At 40.8% G+C, this 22,705-nt stretch overlaps 2 protein-coding genes across 3 annotated transcripts in view; one reads left to right on the forward strand and one right to left on the reverse strand.

The window, feature by feature from the left end:
- Window positions 1–2,348, forward strand: part of OTC (ornithine transcarbamylase) — a 75,751-nt gene extending 73,403 nt beyond the window's left edge. The window contains exon 10 of the mRNA XM_086387679.1: window positions 2,164–2,348. Within this exon, the coding sequence (XP_086243805.1) occupies window positions 2,164–2,223 (60 nt within the window). The 3' untranslated portion in view covers window positions 2,224–2,348. The remainder of the gene's footprint in view (window positions 1–2,163) is intronic.
- Window positions 1–22,705, reverse strand: part of RPGR (retinitis pigmentosa GTPase regulator) — a 307,056-nt gene that overhangs the window by 176,384 nt on the left and 107,967 nt on the right. The gene's annotated exons all lie outside the window — the stretch shown is intronic.

Here is a 22,705-nt window from a genome sequence, read left to right on the forward strand (position 1 = left end):
AATCACCATCTGCAGTGATTTTGGAGCCCAGAAAAATAAAGTCTGACACTGTTTCCACTGTTTCCCCATCTATTTCCCATGAAGTGATGGGAGCGGATGCCATGATCTTCGTTTTCTGAATGATGAGCTTTAAGCCAACTTTTTCACTCTCCTCTTTCACTTTCATCAAGAGGCTCTTTAGTTCTTCTTTGCTTTCTGCCATAAGGGTGGTGTCATCTGCATATCTGAGGTTATTGATATTTCTCCCAGCAATCTTGATTCCAGCTTGTGCTTCTTCCAGCCCACTGTTTCTCATGATGTACTCTGCATATAAATTCAATAAGCAGGGTGACAATATACAGCCTTGATGTACTCCTTTTCCTATTTCGAACCAGGCTGTTGTTCCATGTCCAGTTCTAACTGTTGCTTTCTAACCTGCATATAGGTTTCTCAAGAGGCAGGTCAGGTGGTCTGGGATTCCCATCTCTTTTAGAATTTTCCACTTTGTTGTTATCCACACAGTTAAAGGCTTTGGCATAGTCAATAAAGCAGAAATAGATGGTTTTCTGGAACTCTCTTGCTTTTTTGATGATCCAGCAGATGTTGGCAATTTGATCTCTGCTTCCTCTGCCTTTTCTAAAACCAGCTTGTACATCTGGAAGTTCATGGTCCATGTATTGCTGAAACCTGGCTTGGAGAATTTTAAGCATCACTTTACTACTGTGTGAAATGAGTGCAATTGTGCAGTAGTTTGAGCATTCTTTGGCATTGCCTTTCTTTGGGATTGAAATGAAAACTGACCTTTTCCAGTCCTGTGGCCACTGCTGAGGTTCCCAAATTTGCTGGCATATTGAGTGCCAGCACTTTCACAGCATCATCTTTCAGGATTTGAAATAGCTCAACTGGAATTCCATCACCTCCACTAGCTTTGTTCGTAGTGATGCTTTCTAAGGCCCACTTGATTTCACATTCCAGGATGTCTGGCTCTAGGTGAGTGATCACACCATCGTGATTATCTGGGTCGTGAAGATCTTTTTTGTACAGTTCTTCTTGTATTCTTGCCACCTTTTCTTAATATCTTCTGCTTCTGTTAGGTAACTACCATTTCTGTCCTTTATTGAGCCCATCTTTGCATGAAATGTTCCCTTGGTATCTCTAATTTTCTTGGAGAGATCTCTAGTCTTTCCCATTCTATTATTTTCCTCTATTTCTTTGCATTGATCACTGAGGAAGGCTTTCTTATCTCTCCTTGCTGTTCTTTGGAACTCTGCATTCAAATGGGTATATCTTTCCTTTTCTCCTTTGCTTTTTGCTTCCCTTATTTTCACAGACATTTGTAAGGCCTCCTCAGACAGCCATTTTGCTTTTTTGCATTTCTTTTTCTTGGGGATGGTCTTGATTCCTGTCTCCTGTACAGTGTCACGAACCTCCATCCATAGTTCATCAGGTACTCTGCCTATCAGATCTAGTCCCTTAAACCTATGTCTCACTTCCACTGTATAGTCATAAGGGATTTGATTTAGGGAATACCAGAATGATCTAGTGGTTTTCTCCACTTTCTTCAATTTCAGTGAGTAGGCTTCACTTATGACTAGCAAAGCCAATCATGGCTACCGCCTTGGTACCTCCATTTGGCTCTCACCCCCACTGGTCCTGGAATGAGGCCTAAAAAAGTATGGTGTTTGCATATATATTTGGGTCATCATGATCCCTCATGCTGCTGCTGCTGCTAAGTCGCTTCAGTCGTGTCCGACTCTGTGCGACCCCATAGACAGGAGCACACCAGGCTCTGCCGTCCCTGGGATTCTCCAGGCAAGAACACTGGAGTGGGTTGCCATTGCCTTCTCCATTGTGTAAAAGTGAAAGTGAAAGTGAAGTCGCTCAGTCGCGTCCGACTCATAGCAACCCCATGGACTGCAGCCTACCAGGCTCCTCCATCCATGGGATTTTCTAGGCAAGAGTACTGGAGTGGCTTGCCATTGCCTTCTCTGTGATCCCTCATGAGCTCCCTTAATAAAAATAAGTATTAGTTTGGAAGCGACCCCTTATCATTTCCTTAGGAAAACACATGTCTGCCATAGGCCTTCAAAGCTGTAACCCAGATCGTCTTCTATAGGTCCCTAAGTAGGATCTTGCTAATATTTACCCATTTCTTTCTTTCTCTTTCTCTGCGTGTCATTCCAGGCTGTCATGGTATCCCTGCTGACAGATTATTCGCCTCAGCTCCAGAAGCCAAAGTTTTGATGCCCTGATGCTTCTCAAGAGAGAAACCATGTTCTTCAGGAACAGAATGAGTCAGTTTATGAGGGAAGGAGAAGAGAACAAATCACGGAAATAAACAAATTCTAACACATGGTATAGGTGAATGGTATGATATTGCTTTGTCACTGTGAAACCTTCCTGAAGCTCCTAATTTCAGTCCTGATGCACTGTAACATGTGGCTTAACTAGGTTTAAACTTTCTAATTCACAATATCTGAGTTACATTTGGGTACGATATTAATAATCATATACATTTGCTTCAACTAAACATAAAATACTGTGTTCATAACACATAATGCCTATGCCGTTAAAAGTAATCTATGCTTATTGCTCTAATAAATTATCACCCACGCTAATTTATAAGTAAACATTTACGAGGCAGTCAGCTGCTGGCAGACCTATGGGCTGTGCTCATATCCCCTAGGACAAACAAGGAAGCCAAATGATCCATCTCGCTGATGTAACACAATTTGCAGGCAAATGGGGTAGACAGACATTCACTTATGGAGGCAAAATGGTGAAATTCTTAGAAAAACAGCTATAATTGTGTCCAAACTCCGGAGTTTTTTCTAGTCATTTGTGGAAGGAGGGTCCTCCGAGAGCACACATCTCTCTTCTGTAATGAATACTTAATGCTACAAGCCTAAAGAAGCCTTTGTGAACAAGTAGTAAAACCACGGATACCTAAATAGGAATATAATGTCCATTAGTGACATTTTCATAGGTTCAAATTCTCCAGCAGGAGCAATTTAATTTTTTTTCATGTTTGTGTTTGTCATGCAGCTCATCATACCATGCACTGGATATTCCCATAAATCCACTACTTGCCACATTTTACACTATATTTTCCTCTAATTTTTCTTCAAGCTAAGAACAATTTGCACCACTGGATTATTATGTAATTAAAGCTAGATGTCTCTTGTGGGTGAACGAAATGTGTAGTATTAAATTATTATGATATAATTTAAAATCTTTAGTTCAAATGTTAAATAAGTGAAACTTTTCAAAAGTAATGTATTTTATAGAGGACAAGAAGAGTAATTAACTGGACATCCCATTTCTACTACCGGAAGAATGTTCCCAGCCTAGTTGACTGATACTCTTCAACAGATAGCCATGACTTAAATGAGTGAGTATGAGATGAATTACAAATTAGATCTGCAATGAAGATGCAATAAAACATATTTAGTAGGGAGAGGGGGGGAAGTGCATAATATTACAGGGGGAAAAATCGATTTTTCTAGTAAATAACAAAGGTGACTTTCACGTTGATGGCGATTTATTGGGAACACTTAAGAAAGAAAGAGTGGAGTTTTGTAAGCTGTCTTCTTTCAGCAGAGAGTATAAGGACACTTTAACCAAGAGGTGTTGTGTGGGTTGTAGGGGCTTTCCCTCAAACTGCCTCCATACAAAGGACATGATCCTGAGTAATCTTCCACTTTCTAAATGGTCCCCTATAGCAGGGGTCCCTCAACCTTGGAGATCTAATGCCTGGTGATCTGAGGTAGAGCTGATGTGATAATAATAGAAATAAAGTGCATAATAAACGTAATGCACTTGAAGCATCCTACAACCACCCCCCACCCCCAGTCTGTGGAAAAACTGTCTTCCACGAAACCCATCCCTGGTGCCCAAAAGGTTGGGGACTGCTGCCCTACGATAATGAACTCTCATCTCTTTATTGGCTATTCTTGAACCAAAGAGAAGGTACAATCTTCTTCCCTCCAAGGGAAAGAACTTGTATCATTCACTTGTGAAAATGTAGTCACTACCTCAAAATGTCCCAAAGCTTTCTTATTTTATGAGCACACCATTTAACAGTGTTCTCAACCCAAACCTGTAAGCCTATAGGAATTTATTTGCTTTCTTAACTTTCCCTCTTAAGAAGACATTATTTATATTGTCAGGAATAAAGAAAACCAGGGAAGGAAGACTTAGTATTATTTTTTTTCCAAAACTATTTTATCTCCTGTTTCATTTTACCCTTTCCTCCTTCATTCCCTTTCCTGTGTAACTACTGCAATGACAGAGATTAACAAAAACCTCCAGCAATGACCTTTGGGTCACTGGTGCAGTAGATCCTATCGACTTAATTAATATAACTAGTCAAAGAGTGCCTTTCTTCCAGGCTTTCTCCACTGTAACACTGGGAGTAAAAATATCATATGATTATACTGCAATGGGGGCTTCTCAGGTGGTACTAGTGGTAAAGAACCCCCAGGCCAATGCAGGAGATTTAAGAGATGCTGGTTCAGTCCCTGAGTCAGGAAGATCCCCTGGAGGAGCCATGGCAACCCACTCCTGTATTCTTCCAGTGATAAGTTTCTAGGAACTTTGGAAAAATATTTCTACATCAGATATTTTGAATGAATACTGTGCTAACGATTTGACTATTATAATGTCCCCAAGCAGAAAGATCTGCCTAGATTAACATGGTAATGCCACATTTGACCTCCTACATAAATAAGTGACTCTAGAACTTCAGTTACAATGGTTAGAGCCTCTTGATCAATGCTAAAGACCTAAGGCAAACCTTGCCACATAATAAAAAGGTATAAAGAATACATACAGACAGGGTGTCCAGAACACAGTCTTTCTTTGGGCCTTTTTGTCTTGGACATTCTCATCAATGAAGATGAGCTGCAGCATGTCTTGAGACATGGCATCACTCAGCAATTTTGTAGGCTTGATGACAAGCATGAAAGGTCACACCAAAGAATGGAAAACCAGTCTGGTCACAATGATCGGACACCTACAACCGGGAGCACCACATACTGACATCCAAGATGTACTCTGTGCCAAGGTCTCAGGTAAAGGTGTGTCTAAAGAATCTGCCTGAAATGCAAGAGACCTGGGTTTGATCCCTGGATTGGGAAGATCCCCTGGAAGAGGGAATGGCAACCCACTCCAGTATTCTTGCCTGGAAAATCCCACAAAGAGAGGAGCCTGCGGGGCTACGGTTGATGGGGTCGCAGAGTCAGACACGACTGAGCGACTAACACTTTTACTTTTTCAAAGGAAAGGGCTAAAACCTGGTCTACACATCAGATGCCAAGGCTTGTGCCTCCTTAGAGCCTTACAGCCAGGAGGAAGGAATGACTTTTTTAAAGTTGCCCACCCAGAGTGTACACTTTTCAGTGTTTTATAAGCCTGAATAGGTGCTTTAAGTCACAAAAAAGGCACGCAAAAGTCACACAAAAGTATCTGGTAGGGTTAACCCTACTTTGAATTATTTATATCAGGAATTTTTTTCAATATCACCTTGTACTTGTTAAAGTGAGACACGTAGGGACACTTCAGTGATGCTTTTGGTGTTTTGCCTCAGTTTCTGCCACAGTTTCAAAATTTCAGAATGGAAATGATAGCATCTGTCCATTTTTGTGTGGCTAATACATGACACATCATGGAGGCAGGAATCTGCAATCAACTCTGAAGTTCTTTAATTAAAATAAATTAATCCCTAATAATTGTCCAGAAAATTTAATACCAATTATTGAGAAAAGGCAATGGCACCCCACTCCAGTACTTTTGCCTGGAAACTCCCATGGATGGAGGAGCCTGGTAGGCTGCAGTCCATGGGGTCGCTAAGAGTCAGACAGGACTAAGTGACTTGACTTTCACTTTTCACTTTCATGCATTGGAGAAGGAAATGGCAACCCACTCCAGTGTTCTTGCCTGGAGAATCCCAGGGACAGGGAAGCCTGGTGGATTGCCGTCTATGGGGTCACACAGAGTCAGACACGACTGAAGCGACTTAGCAGCAGCATTGAGAAAAGAACCTTGGTCAGAGCAAATGGAAGTGCATTCCTTTATATGAACTAAATCTTTTCACAGACTGAAGAATGCCTGACTTGTATCAATGACACTAGACTTAGTTTCTAACTGATGTTCTTCCGGAGCTCATTCCCAGAGCAAGGCGAGCACAACAGCTGCCTTCTGGAACAAAATCATTAGGTAAATAAATTTTTGAATGAGGCTTAGAAATAATCCAGATCATCCCTTCATTTTACAAAAGAAGGAAACAGGAAATAGCAACAAAATGTTCCTAGGAGAGAAAGATATTCTACAGGGAGGGATTATGCATGTGTTCAACACCCCTCCACAAACTATCTGGGATCCTTCAAAGGCTGCATGGGGAATAGGGAACTGGCTGGTCTGGGACTGTGACTCTGTGAGGCCAGCAGATGAGAGGAGAGCTCACACCTAAGCCGAGATAGATACAGACATTCAGAGATGTGAACCAAGATCCAAAAAGCATTCCTGGAGTCGATGCTGTTGGTGTCCCATCCAGATGTCTATTATCTGGCCTCACCCATCCCCCAGCTGCCATCAGGGCTAGATACTGATGGCTCACAGCTGCTCGTTTTTCTGAAACACTATCCTCAACCAACCAGGAACCACTTAGCCCAGGAGGTTAGACTCTCGCCATCATCTCACTACTGGCAGTTCACAGCCAATGAGTAACTGACAGAGAGGATGTCTTCCCTCCAGGCAAGATGAACCCGGTGGTGAAATTCATGCCCCAGGCTGAAGCCAGTATCTGTTGGAGACCACATCCTTGGCCGTTGTTATTTTTGCTGTTTCATTGTTCAGTCGTGTCCAACCCTTTTTTCCAACCCCATGGACTGTAACCTGCCAGGCTCTTCTGTCCATGGGATTTCCCAGGCAAGAATACTGGAGTGGGTTGCCATTTGCTTCTCCAGAGGATCTTCCCAAACTAGGGATGGAACTCGTGTCTCCTGCTTTGGCAGGAGGCTTCTTTACCACTGAGCCACCCGGGAAGCCCAAGTTGATGCTTAACCTTCTTCCCTCATTTCTCTTCTCCTAAGAGTGCTCCTTCAATAAATCATTTGCACAAGAGTCCCCATCTCAGGCTCTGCTTCTCAGGAATCTGATCTAAGCAGATACATGAATAAGATTTTTCAGAGATCTGAACTATTCTGCTGATCCTTCAGGCATCAAGGGAGGAGTAGGAAGATAAGTGGCCATTAGACAAATGGTGAAGAGCTCAAACTTCAGCAAGCAAAAAATGTTTCCGGTTACCAGGATCAGTCTTCCTTAAGAAGGAAGCAGACCATTATAAATAACAAATATTTTCCTGTCACATGTTCAAATTCATAATGAGGGATTTATTAGCTGTGTGGAATAGACCAATTTTCTTTCCCCAGAGAGGAGCAGCTCTGAGTTAACTGACACAATATTGCAGGCTTATTTATGTGATAGTTTAACACCTTTAGAGGTTGGTGCCTCTGGCACCTCGTCTGTTTTTGGTCCTTCCTTCCCCACTTCCCCTCAAAGCTACTTATTCAGCAGGTCTGGACCAGGGTCTGAGAATCTGCATTTTTAACATGTCCCCAGGGATTTCAATGCTGCCAGTCCAGGGACCACACTTTGAGAACCATTGGTATGAGGTACTGCTAAAGAATTATTCGAGGTGTCTTTATCTCCACATCCATAAAGCACCATCATAAAGCATTTGACATAACCCAGATCCTCTGACTAGTAATCTGTCTTTGGAGCCACTGAGGCCTGGATTTTATCCCTTCTCTGCTACACAACAGCCATCTAATCCCACTTTCCTTATCTGTAAAATGAGGATTATAATGCCCATCTCATAGTGTTGCTAAAATATTTAAATGAAGTAACACATATAAGAGTATTTGGCTTAAAGCCAGTGCTAAATAAACACCAGCCTTTTATTTGATCGATTGTTTCTAATACTTTTATATTTTTTCTTTTACCTTTATAACAAAATTATATCCCACCATCAGAAACATTGAGTTGAACAGCTGGTGTCCAAAAAAGGGCAAAGAATGAGTTTGTCCTCTGAAGTTGGCAGAACCTAGCAGTTGATGCTTCAGTAGAGCTATATCTTTCTAGAAGCTGGTTTGTGAATACATATGCTACCCAGGTGAGTGGCCTGGCTCTTTGCCCAACTGAATTATGGAAGCCAATAAGTCCCAAAATCTAATCAAACTGACAACTCTTTTGCTTAGGGAAGCATGACAGGAATGTACATTTATGTGAAATAAATTCGAGGCATTTGGCTTGACGTCAGTCTAGCTGATAAAAGGGGAAAGGGATTAGGGAGCACTCATCAGGGTTTATTTATCTTTGTTTGAGGCTAGAAGTGCTCAGAGGAAGAAATTTTCAAACTGTTCTTAAGGCAGCAGTTCTTAAATGTTTTGTTCTCAGGACCTCTTTATGCTCTCATAAATTAGAAAGACCTCAAAGATATTCCTTTATGTGGTATATATCACATTAGAAATTAAAGCTGAGAAATTTCAGAAATATTTATATATTGATTAATTTACAGTTAACAATACTAGACCTATAATAGTTTATGAAAATAACCGTATTTTTCAAAACAAAGTTCATGAATAGAGTGGATGACATTGATTTGTTTTTTGCATCTTTGCTGCCTGCCTTAATAGAAGACATCTGTATTCTCATATCTGTTTCTGCTTTCCATCCATGGTACTATGTTGGTTTGAAGTAAAGGGAGATAGATGATCCAACCTCACAGATATAAGCAGTTAAAACAGGAAGTAGCTTTTCAAATAATCATCAATATTCTTGGATGTTACACTGAAACTCTGCAAGTGATAGCTCCTTAGAGACGAGTTGCAATGTGGGATCTGACCACATCAGTGAACTTTTCTACACTGTTAGGTGAAACTTCACTTTGAATACATCTTTTGCACATGTGTGATTCCACATCAGTCATTTGGAAAACATTAGGTCACTGATTCATGCAGATCTTCCAAATAATGCTGTATTACATTATGGAAAATAAAAAAATTGCATTTGTTCACACCACCACTGCTTTGGTCTGAATGTTTGTGTGCCCCCAAAATTCATATGTTAAAATCCTAGCCCCTAAAGATTATGGTATTAGTATGTGGGGCCTTTGGGAAATACTTGGGTCATGAGGATGGGGCCCTCATGAATGAGATAAATGCCCTTGTAAAAGCGACTACCCAGAGTTTCCTAGCTCCTTCTGCCAGGCTAGGACACAGAAGGCACTGACTATGAACCAGGTATAGGGTCCTCACCAGAGCATAATCATACTGGGTACATTTATCTTGGACTTCCCAACCTCCAGAACCATGGGAAGTAAATGTCTACAGCAGCCTGAACAGGCTAAAACAATGACCTGTCTCGTTAGAAAAGTATTTAAGTATTGCAAAGGGGATAACAATTTTACACAATTCTGATTTTCTATTGAAGGCTCAAATTTTATCTTTGGCAACAAATACCTTCAGTTACTTTGCTTGACAGGTTCACCTCATTCATTTTCAAGATGTCTGCCAAATGACCATAGTTTGTGAGTTGTTTTTTTTTTTAAATTAGAACTTGTATGCCATACAAAAGGCAACTAGTTTGACATACAACTCAAAGAACTGCACATGTTATTTTCTTCAAGATAATCATCACATTTTGTTATGCAACAGAAAGGCTTAGTGCTTACTTCTCATGTCATCACACAGAATATTAAAGAAACATGTATTAAAATTTTAATATTAATAATTTTTACTGCTTCATCAAGGGCATTAATAAGTGAACCTTTTAAAAAAATTCTTGGATGTGATAACAAAGAATAAAATGACTTTTGGTTCTATTGCCTTCATTTGTGCTAAGGTGTCAGCAGTCTTGCCTACCCTTCCTTCTGTGCCATCTGCTGATGCTGCTGGTGCAGGGACCACCCACTGTGAAGCAAGGTCATGTACTGCCTTCAGAGAACCATGGAAGGCCAAGTGGAAAGAGCTCTAGAACATCCATTTCTGATTAAACCAGAACAGCTGACTCAACTCTAATTTTATCTAATTTAATATTTAGCAGCATTCCCCAAAGGGCTTCCCTGATAGCTCAGTTGGTAAAGAATCTGCCTGCAATGCAGGAGGACCTGATTCGATTCCTGGGTCAGGAAGATCCACTGGAGAAGGGATAGGCTACCCACTCCAGTATTCTTGGGCTTCCCTTGTGGGTCAGCTGGGAAAAAATTTGCCTGCAGTGCGGGAGACCTGGGTTCAATCCCTGGGGTGGGAAGATCCCCTGGAGAAGGGAAAGGCTACCCTACCCACTCCAGTATTCTGGCCTGGAGAATTCTATGGACTGTATAGTCCATGGGGTCACAAAGAGTCGGACACGACTGAGTGACTTTCACTTTCACTTCAGCATTCCCCAAAAGGATTCTTGTGAAAAATAAAGTTTGTGACTCACTTTATATTATAAAGTGAGTCTTGGGTTCATTATGAATAAAAATCCATTTTATTCATCCTATTGAGAGTGTTAATAGCCTTGGTAGGGAGGTCCCCAAGCAGCAGGAGGAAATAAAACTCCAAGTTTCAAACATTTTTTTCTTTTCTCTTCTAATCCTGTGTTGTCATGGCAACACCTGGTTCCACCAGAACTTAACTTTATTTCAAACCTTGAGCTAACCAATGCATTTTTTCTCATGGAAATGTCTTCCTTAAGCTATGTTAATGAACTATGTATTTGCTTGGAAATCTGCCTCTCTTCAAGATTCATGTCAACTGTTTTATGGCCAGGATGACTCACCTTGTGCCAATGATATCTCAAGATGCATGTTGTGGGTGAGCGACCTGGTGCCACTCCCTCAGTTTTGAGGCCCTTCCTTTCTCTAATTAGCAGCTTGCTAATAGGTTTTAACTCTTTGCTAAAAACTAGCAAGTGGGCACTCATTCTGTCCCCTTCTGATGTCTATGTCAGAAGCTTTCTCTATCTCTTTTATACTTTAATAAAACTTTATTACACAAAAAGCTCTGAGCGATCAAGCCTCGTCACTGGCCCTGGATCAAACTCCTCTCCTACGGAGGCCACATCCCGGCATTGTTCAAGGCTCATAGCAAGCTTGTTGTTCAAGCTTGTAACTCGTCACTATGCATACTCAGCCTATTGTTTCGAGTCCCAGCTTTGCGCCCAGCACTGGTTTTAAGTTGGGAATATAGCAACTGACAAGAAAGACGTGATCCTTGCCCTCATGGTGTTTATAGTCTAGCAGGGCAGACAGACAACCACATGGAAATAGATACTGTGATAGGAGCTGGGAGAGAAACAAACAGAATGCTCTAATACAGAATAAAGGGACAGAAGGAAAAAGCACACATTTGGATCAGTAGTTCTCAAACTTCAGTATCAGAATCACTTGGAGTACTAATAAAGATTACAGAGACCTTGGCTTTTGGACATATGGAGGGCCTTGGTTTATTGAAATACGGAGGGCCTGGGCTTCTGTAGTTTTACCAAATTTTGAGTAGTGCTGCTTTAAATACAGTACTCAGAGAAAGCCTCTCAGAGAAGGTGACCTTAAAATGGAATCTTTAGTGCTGAGAATAACGGCAGGGCCCAGGCTTTTAACTGGATTTGGATCCAATCTGTCTGAGGTGATGCCAGATCTACAGCTATAGGTTGAGCCATAGGGCTGGTGAGTTCATTTACTGCTTAAGTGAGCCCCTTCCATTTATTATTACAAAATTATTTTATCACCAAAGTAAATTACTACAAGTTCCTTTAACAAACATGTTTTAAAAGCAGAAGTGATTACACTAGACATTTTGTATTTACAAGTCATATCATAGAACATCTCATCTCATTAACAAGGAACATAGCATGTATCTTTATATTTAAAAACTTATGTTCTTACTGGCTATTTTTCCAACAGTGCCTTTTTACATGGTCACCAGAATTTAAATGTCTTCCGAGTTCTCTCAATTATCTTCCTGAGAGTTGTACCAACCATTTGACATTTTGAATTAATTCTCAAAGTACTTATGCTAATAAGATTAGCTCCCCTCAAGACTTTTCATTAAATATAATTGTGAAAATTACATTTCTTTAACTAAGGTCAGTAAAAGAAATTAAGGTATTTAATTTCTGATCTTCACATAATTAAGTGAAGAATGGAAAAGAGTATTCCAGCTAGAGGGAATAGTGTACAGGTTGGTCCTGAGGTGAAAAGGGGCTTGACTTCTTGAAGGAACTGGAAGAAGGTGAGTAGAGCTAGAGTTTAGTGAGCAAGGGAGAGAGGAGCAAGTCCAGAAAGTTCACCAGGGATTAGTTCACATAGGCCTTTGAGGTCAAAGCAAGAATTTTGGTTTTTATTCTGAGTGCAAAGGGAAGCCATTGATAGGATGTATCCATTAGAAGTGTTTTATGAAGACAGCTATGAGTTGATTGTATTGTAAAATAGTGTCATTGTACATGAATATGGGCTTCCCAGGTGGCTCAGTGGTAAAGAATCTGCCTGCCAATGCAAGAGACACAGGAGATGTGGGTTTGATCCATGGGTTGGGAAGATCCCCTGGAGAAGGAAATGGCAATCCACACCAGCATTCTTGCCTGGGGAATCTCATGGACAGAGGAGCCTGGTGGGTTACAGTACATGGGGTCACTAAAAAGAGTCAGACACGACTGAGCAACTAAGTAACAACAACAACATTAATATATGCTATCTGGTTTATCCATCAATCTCTTAGACATTTGTTTGGTATGAGAGCCCTCAAAGTCTGCTGCTGCTGCTGCTGCTGCTGCTAAACCTGGAAAATGGCATTTGAACCGCTTTAAAGCTGAGAACCAAATAGGTGACTAAATTTGAGCCATTTAAGAATCTACAAATTTACATTTTTTTTTATAAAAGGAGGACCCTGGAAGACAAATGTTGACAAAGCTAGCAAAATCCTAAACTCCATTGTATTGGCTTATGCTTCGGTTCATCTTTTCATTGCTCTTTTGTTAATTCTTGCCCTCCTCTGTTTCTCTGTATTCACCTTCATTGTAGTCTTCCATTGTATTATATCCCTTTAATCTCCCTCTCTTCTTCCTGGAGCAACTGCAACTTGGGATCACATCTTAAGTGCACTATACCCTAAGGGATAAGAATACGTGCTATTCAGATGCCCCTCTCCTGTTATTAGTTGGATGATCTTGGCTATATCCTATAATACATCTAAGCCTCAGATTCCTAATCTGGAAACAGAGGATAATAATAGTGCCTATTTATAGAAATAAATGTGCAAGTCCAGGAAAAACAATGCATGGACTGCTATATAGAAAATGCTCAAAATGTTACTAACATGTATTTCATTTCCTAATTAAATTTTCCACTTCTATTGTCATCTCACATTTTGAGTTCTTTCAGTTTAAGGAGCATTAAATTTATTTTCAAATCTACCATGCCACTTTCATCCTGTTGTTACTCTGTAAGTAATTTGCTGTCTCCTTAATACAACTGAGACACGTCCAGGAGTTCAGAGAAGGGAGAAAATACCTGATAAGGTCAGTGGATGGATATGACTTCACCACAGAAGACCTGGCAACATTTGCTTAGACAAAGGAAAAGGAGAGGGAATTCAGGTTGGCAGGTCTGTGAGCAAATGTGTGAGAGGGAATTCTTATATGATGATCAGTAAGTAGTTTATATTGTTTGAAATGGAGGATTTGTATATAGCAGTGTTTGGAAAAGTTTGTTGGTACAAGACTAAGGAGTGTCTTCATCAAAAAGCTACTAAGTGTGGCATTTTTCCTGCAGGCTTCGGGAAGCCAATGAATAGTGTGGCAGGAGAGAGGGACATAATGAAAGCATGTTTCATCAAGATTGGTATGGTGATATTGTGTAGATTTATTGGGAAACCAGTCTTGTGGCTATTTTGTTCCCTGAACAAGAGTAGCAGCTGTGGAAATGGAAGCCTTGATCCAAGAGAAAACTGACAGGGCTTGACAACTTGAATCCAAAAGTCAAAGAAAGGGAATAAACACTTTGAACTTGAAATTATAAGGAAACATACAAAAGCAAGTCATTTCACCTCTTTGCCTTAATAGTTTTATCTTTAAAGCAATGTTAATAAAATATAACATAAATATAATGTAAAATATAATCTCTTAGCTTCACGGGGATGAGAAGAACTTAAGCAAGATACTTGGCGTGAAGCATAAATGTGATAATAGATGCAGGAACCCCAAGTCATTTACCTAGCACAAAGAAAGTAATTAATAAATGTTTGTTCACTTTTAATTATTTTGAATCAAAATAATTTAGGAATAGAGCCCCACAGACATATCAAGGCCATTTTAGAGGGTAAGAATAATTAAGGAAAAGGATTAAAGGAGATGATGGATCTCCATTTCTTGTCTTCAAATCTTGGTTTACAGATTAATAGATCAAACAGACATATTTCCTGCTCAAGGATCTGAGAGTAGAATAGAATGAAGTATGGAAAATACTTAGTTATAACTAATAATGGCTTCCTTGTCCTTCCTCTTTCATTAGTAAAAGCTCAATAACAGCAGAACCTTATCAATGTGAACATCTCTCTTTCTCTGACCTAAGAAAGTCCAAGTCCTTTGATGATTAAATTATTAATCCTTTAAATGCCACTGAGAAGAAGTTATGCACATTTAAGCAAGAATAGACAGTTGTTCTAAGTAATAAAATGCATGATCCATTCCTTCCTCTGGAGCCAACAACTTCTCTGGTCCCTGAAGTGGCCATTTCCCTCCTTGGACCACTTCAGCTTGGGGCACAGACTCAACTTTCAGTTTTCAGGAATCATTTCCAGTGGCTTTTCCAAAGGCGTCTGAAACTATAGAACTGTTTCTTTTGTTACTTCTATAGGTCTGCTTACAAAGAACCAAGAATATTATAATAAATAGTCAATAAAAAATACATATATATATATCACAACCTTGTGTATCCAGTGGGGTAAAACCATCCCAAGCTCTTTAAGAGGTTCTGAGAGCACTGACATGCCTGTGTCTGACTGATAATGGCTCAGTTAATCTTACTTAAAAGTGGAAAGTCTCCACCAGAATGGCCCAAGTTTAAAGGAATTGCAGTATCTACCATCTGTTAGGCCAGCATAGGATAGGAAACAGCTAAAACTCTGACACCTTACTGATGGGAGTGAAAACTGGTACTACAACCACATTATAGAGCTATTGGGTAATATTTAGCAAAGCTGAACACACATATTTCACTGACCCAGCCATTTCACCCCTGGATGTGCACTCAAGAGAAATGAGCACTCGTGTCCATCAAAAAACATCTTCAAGAATCCAAGCACACATCACTATAAATAAAATAGATAACCAACAAGGGTATACTGTATATCACAGGGAACTATATTCAATATGTTATAATAACCTATAATGGAAAAGAATCTGATAAAGAATATATATATATATATATATATAAAACTGAATCACTTTGCTATACATGTGAAACTAACACATTATTAATGAACTATACTTCAATTTAAAAAATTTTATAAGAAAACCAAATAAACAAAACACAAAAAAAGAATCCATAGCAGCTTTTTTAATAATGGTTTCAAATTGGCAACAATGCTAATATCCATCAAGAGTAGAATGGGTTAGTAAATGATGATTGTGCAGTGGAATACTACACAACAATGAAAATAAATAAAGTATAGTCACCCACAAAAGCATGGATGGATCTCAGATATAATGTATAATGGAAAAAACCAGAAACAAAGGGGTTCATGAAGTTTAAGGACAGGAAAAATTAATCTATGTTTGCAGAAGTCAGAATAGTAGTTACTTTTATGGATGTGGGGGATGCTGACTGGGAAGGAGCATGAAGGAGCATTCTGGAAGCCCTAGAAAATGCTCTGTATCTTGACCTGATTGGTGGTTACATACATGGGTGTGTAAAAATTCATTGAACTGTTCTTTTAAAATCTGTTCATTGTGAATTATGTAAATTTCACCTCAATTAAAGTGATAAATAAATAAAAATATTGGTAAACATTAAAAAAGGTCAGTCAGTTCAGTTGCTCAGTCGTGTCTGACTCTTTGCAACCCCATGAATTGCAGCACGCCAGGCCTCCCTGTCCATCACCAACTCCCGGAGTCCACCCAAACCCATGTCCGTTGAGTTTGTGATGACATCCAGCCATCTCATCCTCTGTCGTTCCCTTCTCCTCCTGCCCTCAATCTTTCCCAGCATCAGGGTCTTCTCCAATGAATCAGCTCTTCGTATCAGGTGGCCAAAGTACTGGAGTCTCAGCCTCAGCATCAGTCCTTCCAATGAACACCCAGGACTGGTCTCCTTTAGGATGGACTGGTTGGATATCCTTGCAGTCCAAGGGAGTCTTCTACAGCACCACAGTTCAAAAGCATCAATTCTTCGGCGCTCAGCTTTCTTCAGAGTCCAACTCTCACATCCATACATGACCACTGGAAAAACCATAGCCTTGACTAGACGGAACTTTGTTGGCAAAGTAATGTCTCTGCTTTTGAATATGCTATCTAGCTTGGTCATAACTTTCCTTCCAAGGAGTAAGCGTCTTTTAATTTCATGGCTGCAGTCACCATCTGCAGTGATTTTGGAGCCCAGAAAAATAAAGTCTGACACTGTTTCCACTGTTTCCCAATCTATTTCCCATGAAGTGATGGGACCGGATGCCATGATCTTCGTTTTCTGAATGTTGAGCTTTAAGCCAACTTGTTCACTCTCCTCTTTCACTTTCATCAAGAGGCTTTTTAGTTCCTCTTCACTTTCTGCCATAAGGGTGGTGTCATCTGCATATCTGAGGTTATTGATATTTCTCCCGGCAATCTTGATTCCAGCTGGTGCTTCTTCCAGCCCACCGTTTCTCATGATGTACTCTGCATATAAGTTAAATAAGCAGGGTGACAATATACAGCCTTGATGTACTCCTTTTCCTATTTGGAACCAGGCTGCTGTTCCATGTCCAGTTCTAACTGTTGCTTCCTGAATTGCATATAGGTTTCTCAAGAGGCAGGTCAGGTGGTCTGGGATTCACATCTCTTTCAGAATTTTCCACAGTTTATTGTGATCCACACAAAGGCTTTGGTATAGTCAATAAAGCAGAAATAGATGTTTTTCTGGAACTCTCTTGCTTTTTCCATCATCCAGCAGATGTTGGCAATTTGATCTCTGGTTCCTCTGCCTTTTCTAAAACCAGCTTGAACATCTGGAAGTTCATGGTTCACGTATTGCTGAAACCTGGCTTGGAGAATTTTGAGTGTTACTTTACTAGCGTGTGCAGTAGTTTGAGCATTCTTTGGCATTGCCTTTCTTTGGGATTGGAATGAAAACTGACCTTTTCCAGTCCTGTGGCCACTGCTGAGGTTTCCAAACTTGCTGGCATATTGAGTGCCAGCACTTTCACAGCATCATCTTTCAGGATTTGAAATAGCTCCACCGGAATTCCATCACCTCCACTAGCTTTGTTCGTAGTGATGCTTTCTAAGGCCCACTTGATTTCACATTCCAGGATGTCTGGCTCTAGGTGAGTGATCACACCATCGTGATTATCTGGGTCGTGAAGATCTTTTTTGTACAGTTCTTCTTGTATTCTTGCCACCTCTTCTTAATATCTTCTGCTTCTGTTAGGTCCATACCATTTCTGTCCTTTATTGAGCCCATCTTTGCATGAAATGTTCCCTTGGTATCTTTAATTTTCTTGAAGAGATCTCTAGTCTTTCCCATTCTGTTGTTTTCCTCTAATTCTTTGCATTGATTGCTGAGGAAGCCTTTCTTATCTCTTCTTGCTATTCTTTGCAACTCTAGGGGAACTTAATACACAGGGATCAAATGAGTTGTGCAGGGTCATTCTTTGCCAGGATTTGTAAATGTTTTCCACTACACTCTTTCAACTGCACTGCTTACCAAGAATGAGTACCATATTGAAAACATTTTATTTGATTAAAGAAATTGGGCATCTCGTTTATTAGAACAAAGGTCTGGAACTGGTAGATTCACCAAACTTCTGCTCTGCTAAACTATGAGACAGGAGAGGGTTTCAAGATCAAAAAGCCTTCATGGCTTCCCAATCCTACTGTTAAAACTCTCCCCAAAATGGGACTATTTTGGCTTGGATCCTTATATCCAGCCAAGATATTCAGATTATCAGATTATAGAGTACTGTATGTATTAAGAGGCTATAGGCATTCGTTTTAATGAAGAGGATACAATACATCGTTAAGGAATCTGTGTCTTTTGAAGATATGCTGCTTATTTTTCAGATAAAAACCCACAGCAGTCTATTCTCATTAAATGACATCAGCAGTAAATTCTGAAAACAGGTGTTCTTAACCACCCATGCAATCCAATGAATGGACTTGAGATGGTCCATGAATCCCATGAAATTGCACACATTTTTACATGTGCATATTAGTATTCTTTTCTGTGAAGGGAAACAAAGCTTTTGTGGCAGCCATGAAAATAGAACTCTCAGATCCTCTAGTGCAAGGACCATAAGTGACTGATGGTCCCAGCTGCTGCAGTGAAATGTATCATTGTATAGATGCCAAGGTCACGCTTTCCACAGCCTGTTCGAAGCCAATGATGCAAGACTTTCCTCTTGTTTTGTTATATTCATTACTTTTTATTTTTTAGATTCCACATATAAGTGATAACATACAGTATTTGTCTTTCTCTGACTTATTTCACTGAGCATAATATTCTCTAGGTCCATCCATGTTGGATGCAAGACTTTTCCAATAAAATCTCTGGCTTGGGACTTTCTGAGAGCCTTGCAGAACTCCTTCAGAACTGCACTGCAGTCTAAGATGCTTCCACCCGACCTTCCTACTTTCTTGCTCCCTTCTCTCTCTCCTTCACACAGAGTTGAATCTGCTTTGAGGTCTCCACCCAGCATCCCTTGGTTCCTTCCCCATTTTTGGTCTTAGGCACTGTCTCTAAGAAATCTCTTGCATGCCTAGTTCTGTTGTGGCATCTACTTCCTGCAGGACCTGGACTATATAAGTGGTACTGGAGTGGTCTCAGAATATAGGCACTAAGATGTGGAGCTGGAACTTGGTCATTCACTTGCCTGCAGGTAAAGATGACACTGTTCTGGTTGGTAGGTGAGACATGCAGAGTCTCTTGCTCAAAGTCATAGTAACTTACTTGCCAAAGGTTTCACTTGTGGTGATCCCAGTAGAGGAGTCCGGGGTTCAGGAGTGTGCTGGAATACTCACTCTAAAGTAAAAAACAGTGCTGAATCTTACATCCCTTACCACAGAGAAGAAGCACAGCATCTGGTCAGCCTCTTTTGGTCCTGGAGGCAGGACATTCTACTCCTAGGAATATTACTCTGGTACAGAAGGCTTCCAGCTTTAAGTAGGGGGCCAGAGGAGGAAAGTTCTACAGGAGGTTCAGGTTATGGTGCAAGCAACATGGCCATGCGGGCCATACAATCCAGCAGGCCTTAGGGTGTTCCAAGTGTCAGTGGCGGAAAATGATACAGTGTGGAATTTATGGCAGGCTCCAGTGGGAGAAAAAAAAATGTAAGTCCTTGCAGTCTGGAGCAAGGGTATGCCATTCACAGCAGAAAAATTATATGTCTTTTGAGAAACAGGTCCTGGTATGTTAGTGGGCCCTGGTAGGGACACAACATTTGACTAAGGATACCAACATGCAGCTGGAACCACACATTATGAGTTGGGTTCTCTCTGAACTGTTAAGTCATAAAGTAAGACAGGCCTTGCATCAATCTATAACAACATGGAAATGTTACATCCCAGACAGGGCTTGAGTAAGACCACAGGACTCAAGTTAACTGAATGAGCAGGTAGCCTAGATCTGCATGTCATCTACAAGAGTTATACCAGTGCCCCAGCAAGGACTGAACCTTATAGACCCAGGGGGAGGGTTCTCATACACACAGCTGAAGGAGGAGCCTAAAGCTCTTGCTCAGGATGTGAAGGAAAGCTAAAAATGAATGGTGGCCACATTACATCACATTTGAGAATGGCCCTAAATGAAAATGGGAGGGAAGATTTTCCAATGGGTAGAGCCAAAGTGGTACATCTGGCCATTCAGTTTGTGTAGAAGGAACAGCAGTCTGAGGTAAGAATATTTGCACTCATGGAAGTGGCCAATGGCCTGGAAGGGAAGACTAGACGATCAGATGCAAGGAGTTCTGGAGGTATGTGGGTAGATGTATGGGAATGGTTATAAAATATGAAGGTCTTTGTATCACACATAAATGTCCACCAGAAATTATCCACCACAGACAAGGCACCTGACAACTAAGTAGACAAAATGACTCAGACAGTTGACATCAGCTAGCCTTTTATCACCACTCACCCTAGAATTGGCATGATGGGCATATTCATGTAGTAGCCATGGTTGCAAGATGGCCACAATAACATGGACTCCCACTGACTAAAGATGATCTAGCTTATTGGTGCCTCCAAATGTCCAACATATTGGCATTAGAGACCTAAACTGAGCTCCTGTATCTGGCACTATCTTTTGGTCATTTGGTATCAAGTAAACAGCATTGAGTCTCTTCCATCATTTGTCCTCACAGGTATAGATCCTTATTCTAGACTTGGGTTTACCTTTCCTGCCTATAGAGCCTTAGCAAGTATCACTATCCAGGGGATTATGGAAAGCTTGATCTACAAACATGGAATCCCATGCAACATGGCATCTGACCAGGGGACCCGTTTTACAGCAAAGGAGGGGGTAGGAGTGGGCCCATGACCATGGGATCCACTAGTTGTATCACACGTGACACTATCTAGAGGCACTCAGCCTCATAGAACACTCCAAGGAATACCTAAATTGCTAGTTTGGGGGCAACACTCTGAAAGAAGGGAGTGCTCTTCAGGATACAATGTCTATATTAAAGATCAGAGACCTCTATCTGGCTCTACATCCAAAGAATACATGGATCCAGAGATCAAGGGGTAGAAGCATGAGTGGCCCCACTTACCACTGGAGGTCTCCATGCTTCCAGTCCCATCAACTCTGGACATGGACAGAGCTGGTGGTCATGGTCCTCAAAGAGGGCACACTCTTGCCAGAGGATGCAGGAAAGGGTCCCTTTGAACTACAAGCCATGACTACTACCAGGACACTATGGATTCCTGTGCCCAGGGACCAGAAGGCAAGAAGAGGAATCAATTGTGACAAGAGCAATTGGCGCTGATCAGCAGGAGGTAGCAGGGCTGCTTTGACATAATGGTGGCATGGGGGATGTGTGTGCTCCCAGGTGATGTCCTCTCGCACCTCTTGGTACTCTTTTGCCCAATTATGACTGTGTTCAGGTCAGTGCAGTTGCTCAGTCGTGTCTGACTCTTTGAGAGAGTCTATGTATGACTGTGTATGGGCAAGTATATCCACCCCAGCCTCATAAGGGTATGATTCCCAAGGGCTCAGACCTCTCAGGAATGAAGGTTTGCATCTGGAAAGATATGTCAACACTGGGAATAAGTTTAGGCCCAAGAGTGATTTCTCTTCCCTCTGGCTAGGCAGGTCACCTTTCCAACAGAATCAGGCTTATTCTATAAACTACGGGGACTTGGTGGAATGTTGCAAAAGCACTTAGGGTGGAGAATACTTTGCCTTAAATTTACTTATTAAAGTAATACATTAAAGAGAATAAAAATCCTTCTGAATCATTCAAGTCACAATGCTATCATTCACTCCGAGAACTTGAAGTGTACTACCAACCAACACAAAGGCTTTCTCCATCCTGAAAAATGCAGTGATTAGGAAAGATGATTGCAAACCATTTCTGAAGAAAATTAAATACATACATTTCAGGTTTTAGACAGTTAGGCTTTTTTTAAAATTTATAAAATGTTCATTCGCCAGCCACCATGGAGCTTTCTCCATGACATTAATCGTGTTCCGCTGCTGGATCTGCTGCTGCTATCTGCCTAATAGATCTGTTACCCATGGGAGAGTGTTTCAGAGGCTGGTGACATCCTCCTCTCTTATTGGTGACAAGACTGATTCAGAGTACTCCTTCCTGACCCATTTATTCATGGGTATGTTATCAAGAATAATCTTAAGCTTTCTACTTCACAGCATAATAAAAAACAAATAAACTCAAGCCAAATTCATACTCTATCCTCTTTCTGTCCCACTCTTGTTCTAGTAATATTTCCTCCCAGGCCTTTGCTCCTCCAAACTGCAAAATAAAAATCTTCTTTTCTAAAATTTCAATGTCTGAAATCCCACCAGATGTCAGTCCAACTTAAAAAAACTGAAGGTGGAAGAGCAAAGGTAAAGGGAGGGGACATAGGTATACCTATGGCTGATTCATGTTGATGTTTGGCAGAAACCAAGACAATTCTGCAAAGCAATTATCCTTCGATCAAAAAATACCTAAATTTATAAAGATTAAAAAAAGTAACTGAAGATATGACTCTCGTAGGGTAATGTACAAGGGGAGAAGAGGCTGGAGGTGGGGCCCAGCATATAGGTGGCAGTGAGACCTTTTTAAAAGCACAGGAAATCCAAATGATCCTTTCTCAAGAGTGAGGTCTCTGGGGGGCACCAAGGTGTTCACAGGAGATATTGTAACTGAGCAGGACCCTATGGGGCCTTCGCAGAAAAGGACTCCCCCCATGTCCTCCACCTCCTTTTGTCTGTAGAAAAACTTTCAGTTCAGTTCAGTTCAGTCGCTCAGTCGTGTCCGACTCTTTGTGACCCCAT

Source organism: Bos grunniens, chromosome X, assembly GCF_055505025.1.
Source record: "Bos grunniens cultivar Pamir isolate PY7600 chromosome X, Bosgru_T2T1.0, whole genome shotgun sequence".
NCBI classification, from domain to species: Eukaryota; Metazoa; Chordata; class Mammalia; order Artiodactyla; family Bovidae; genus Bos; species Bos grunniens.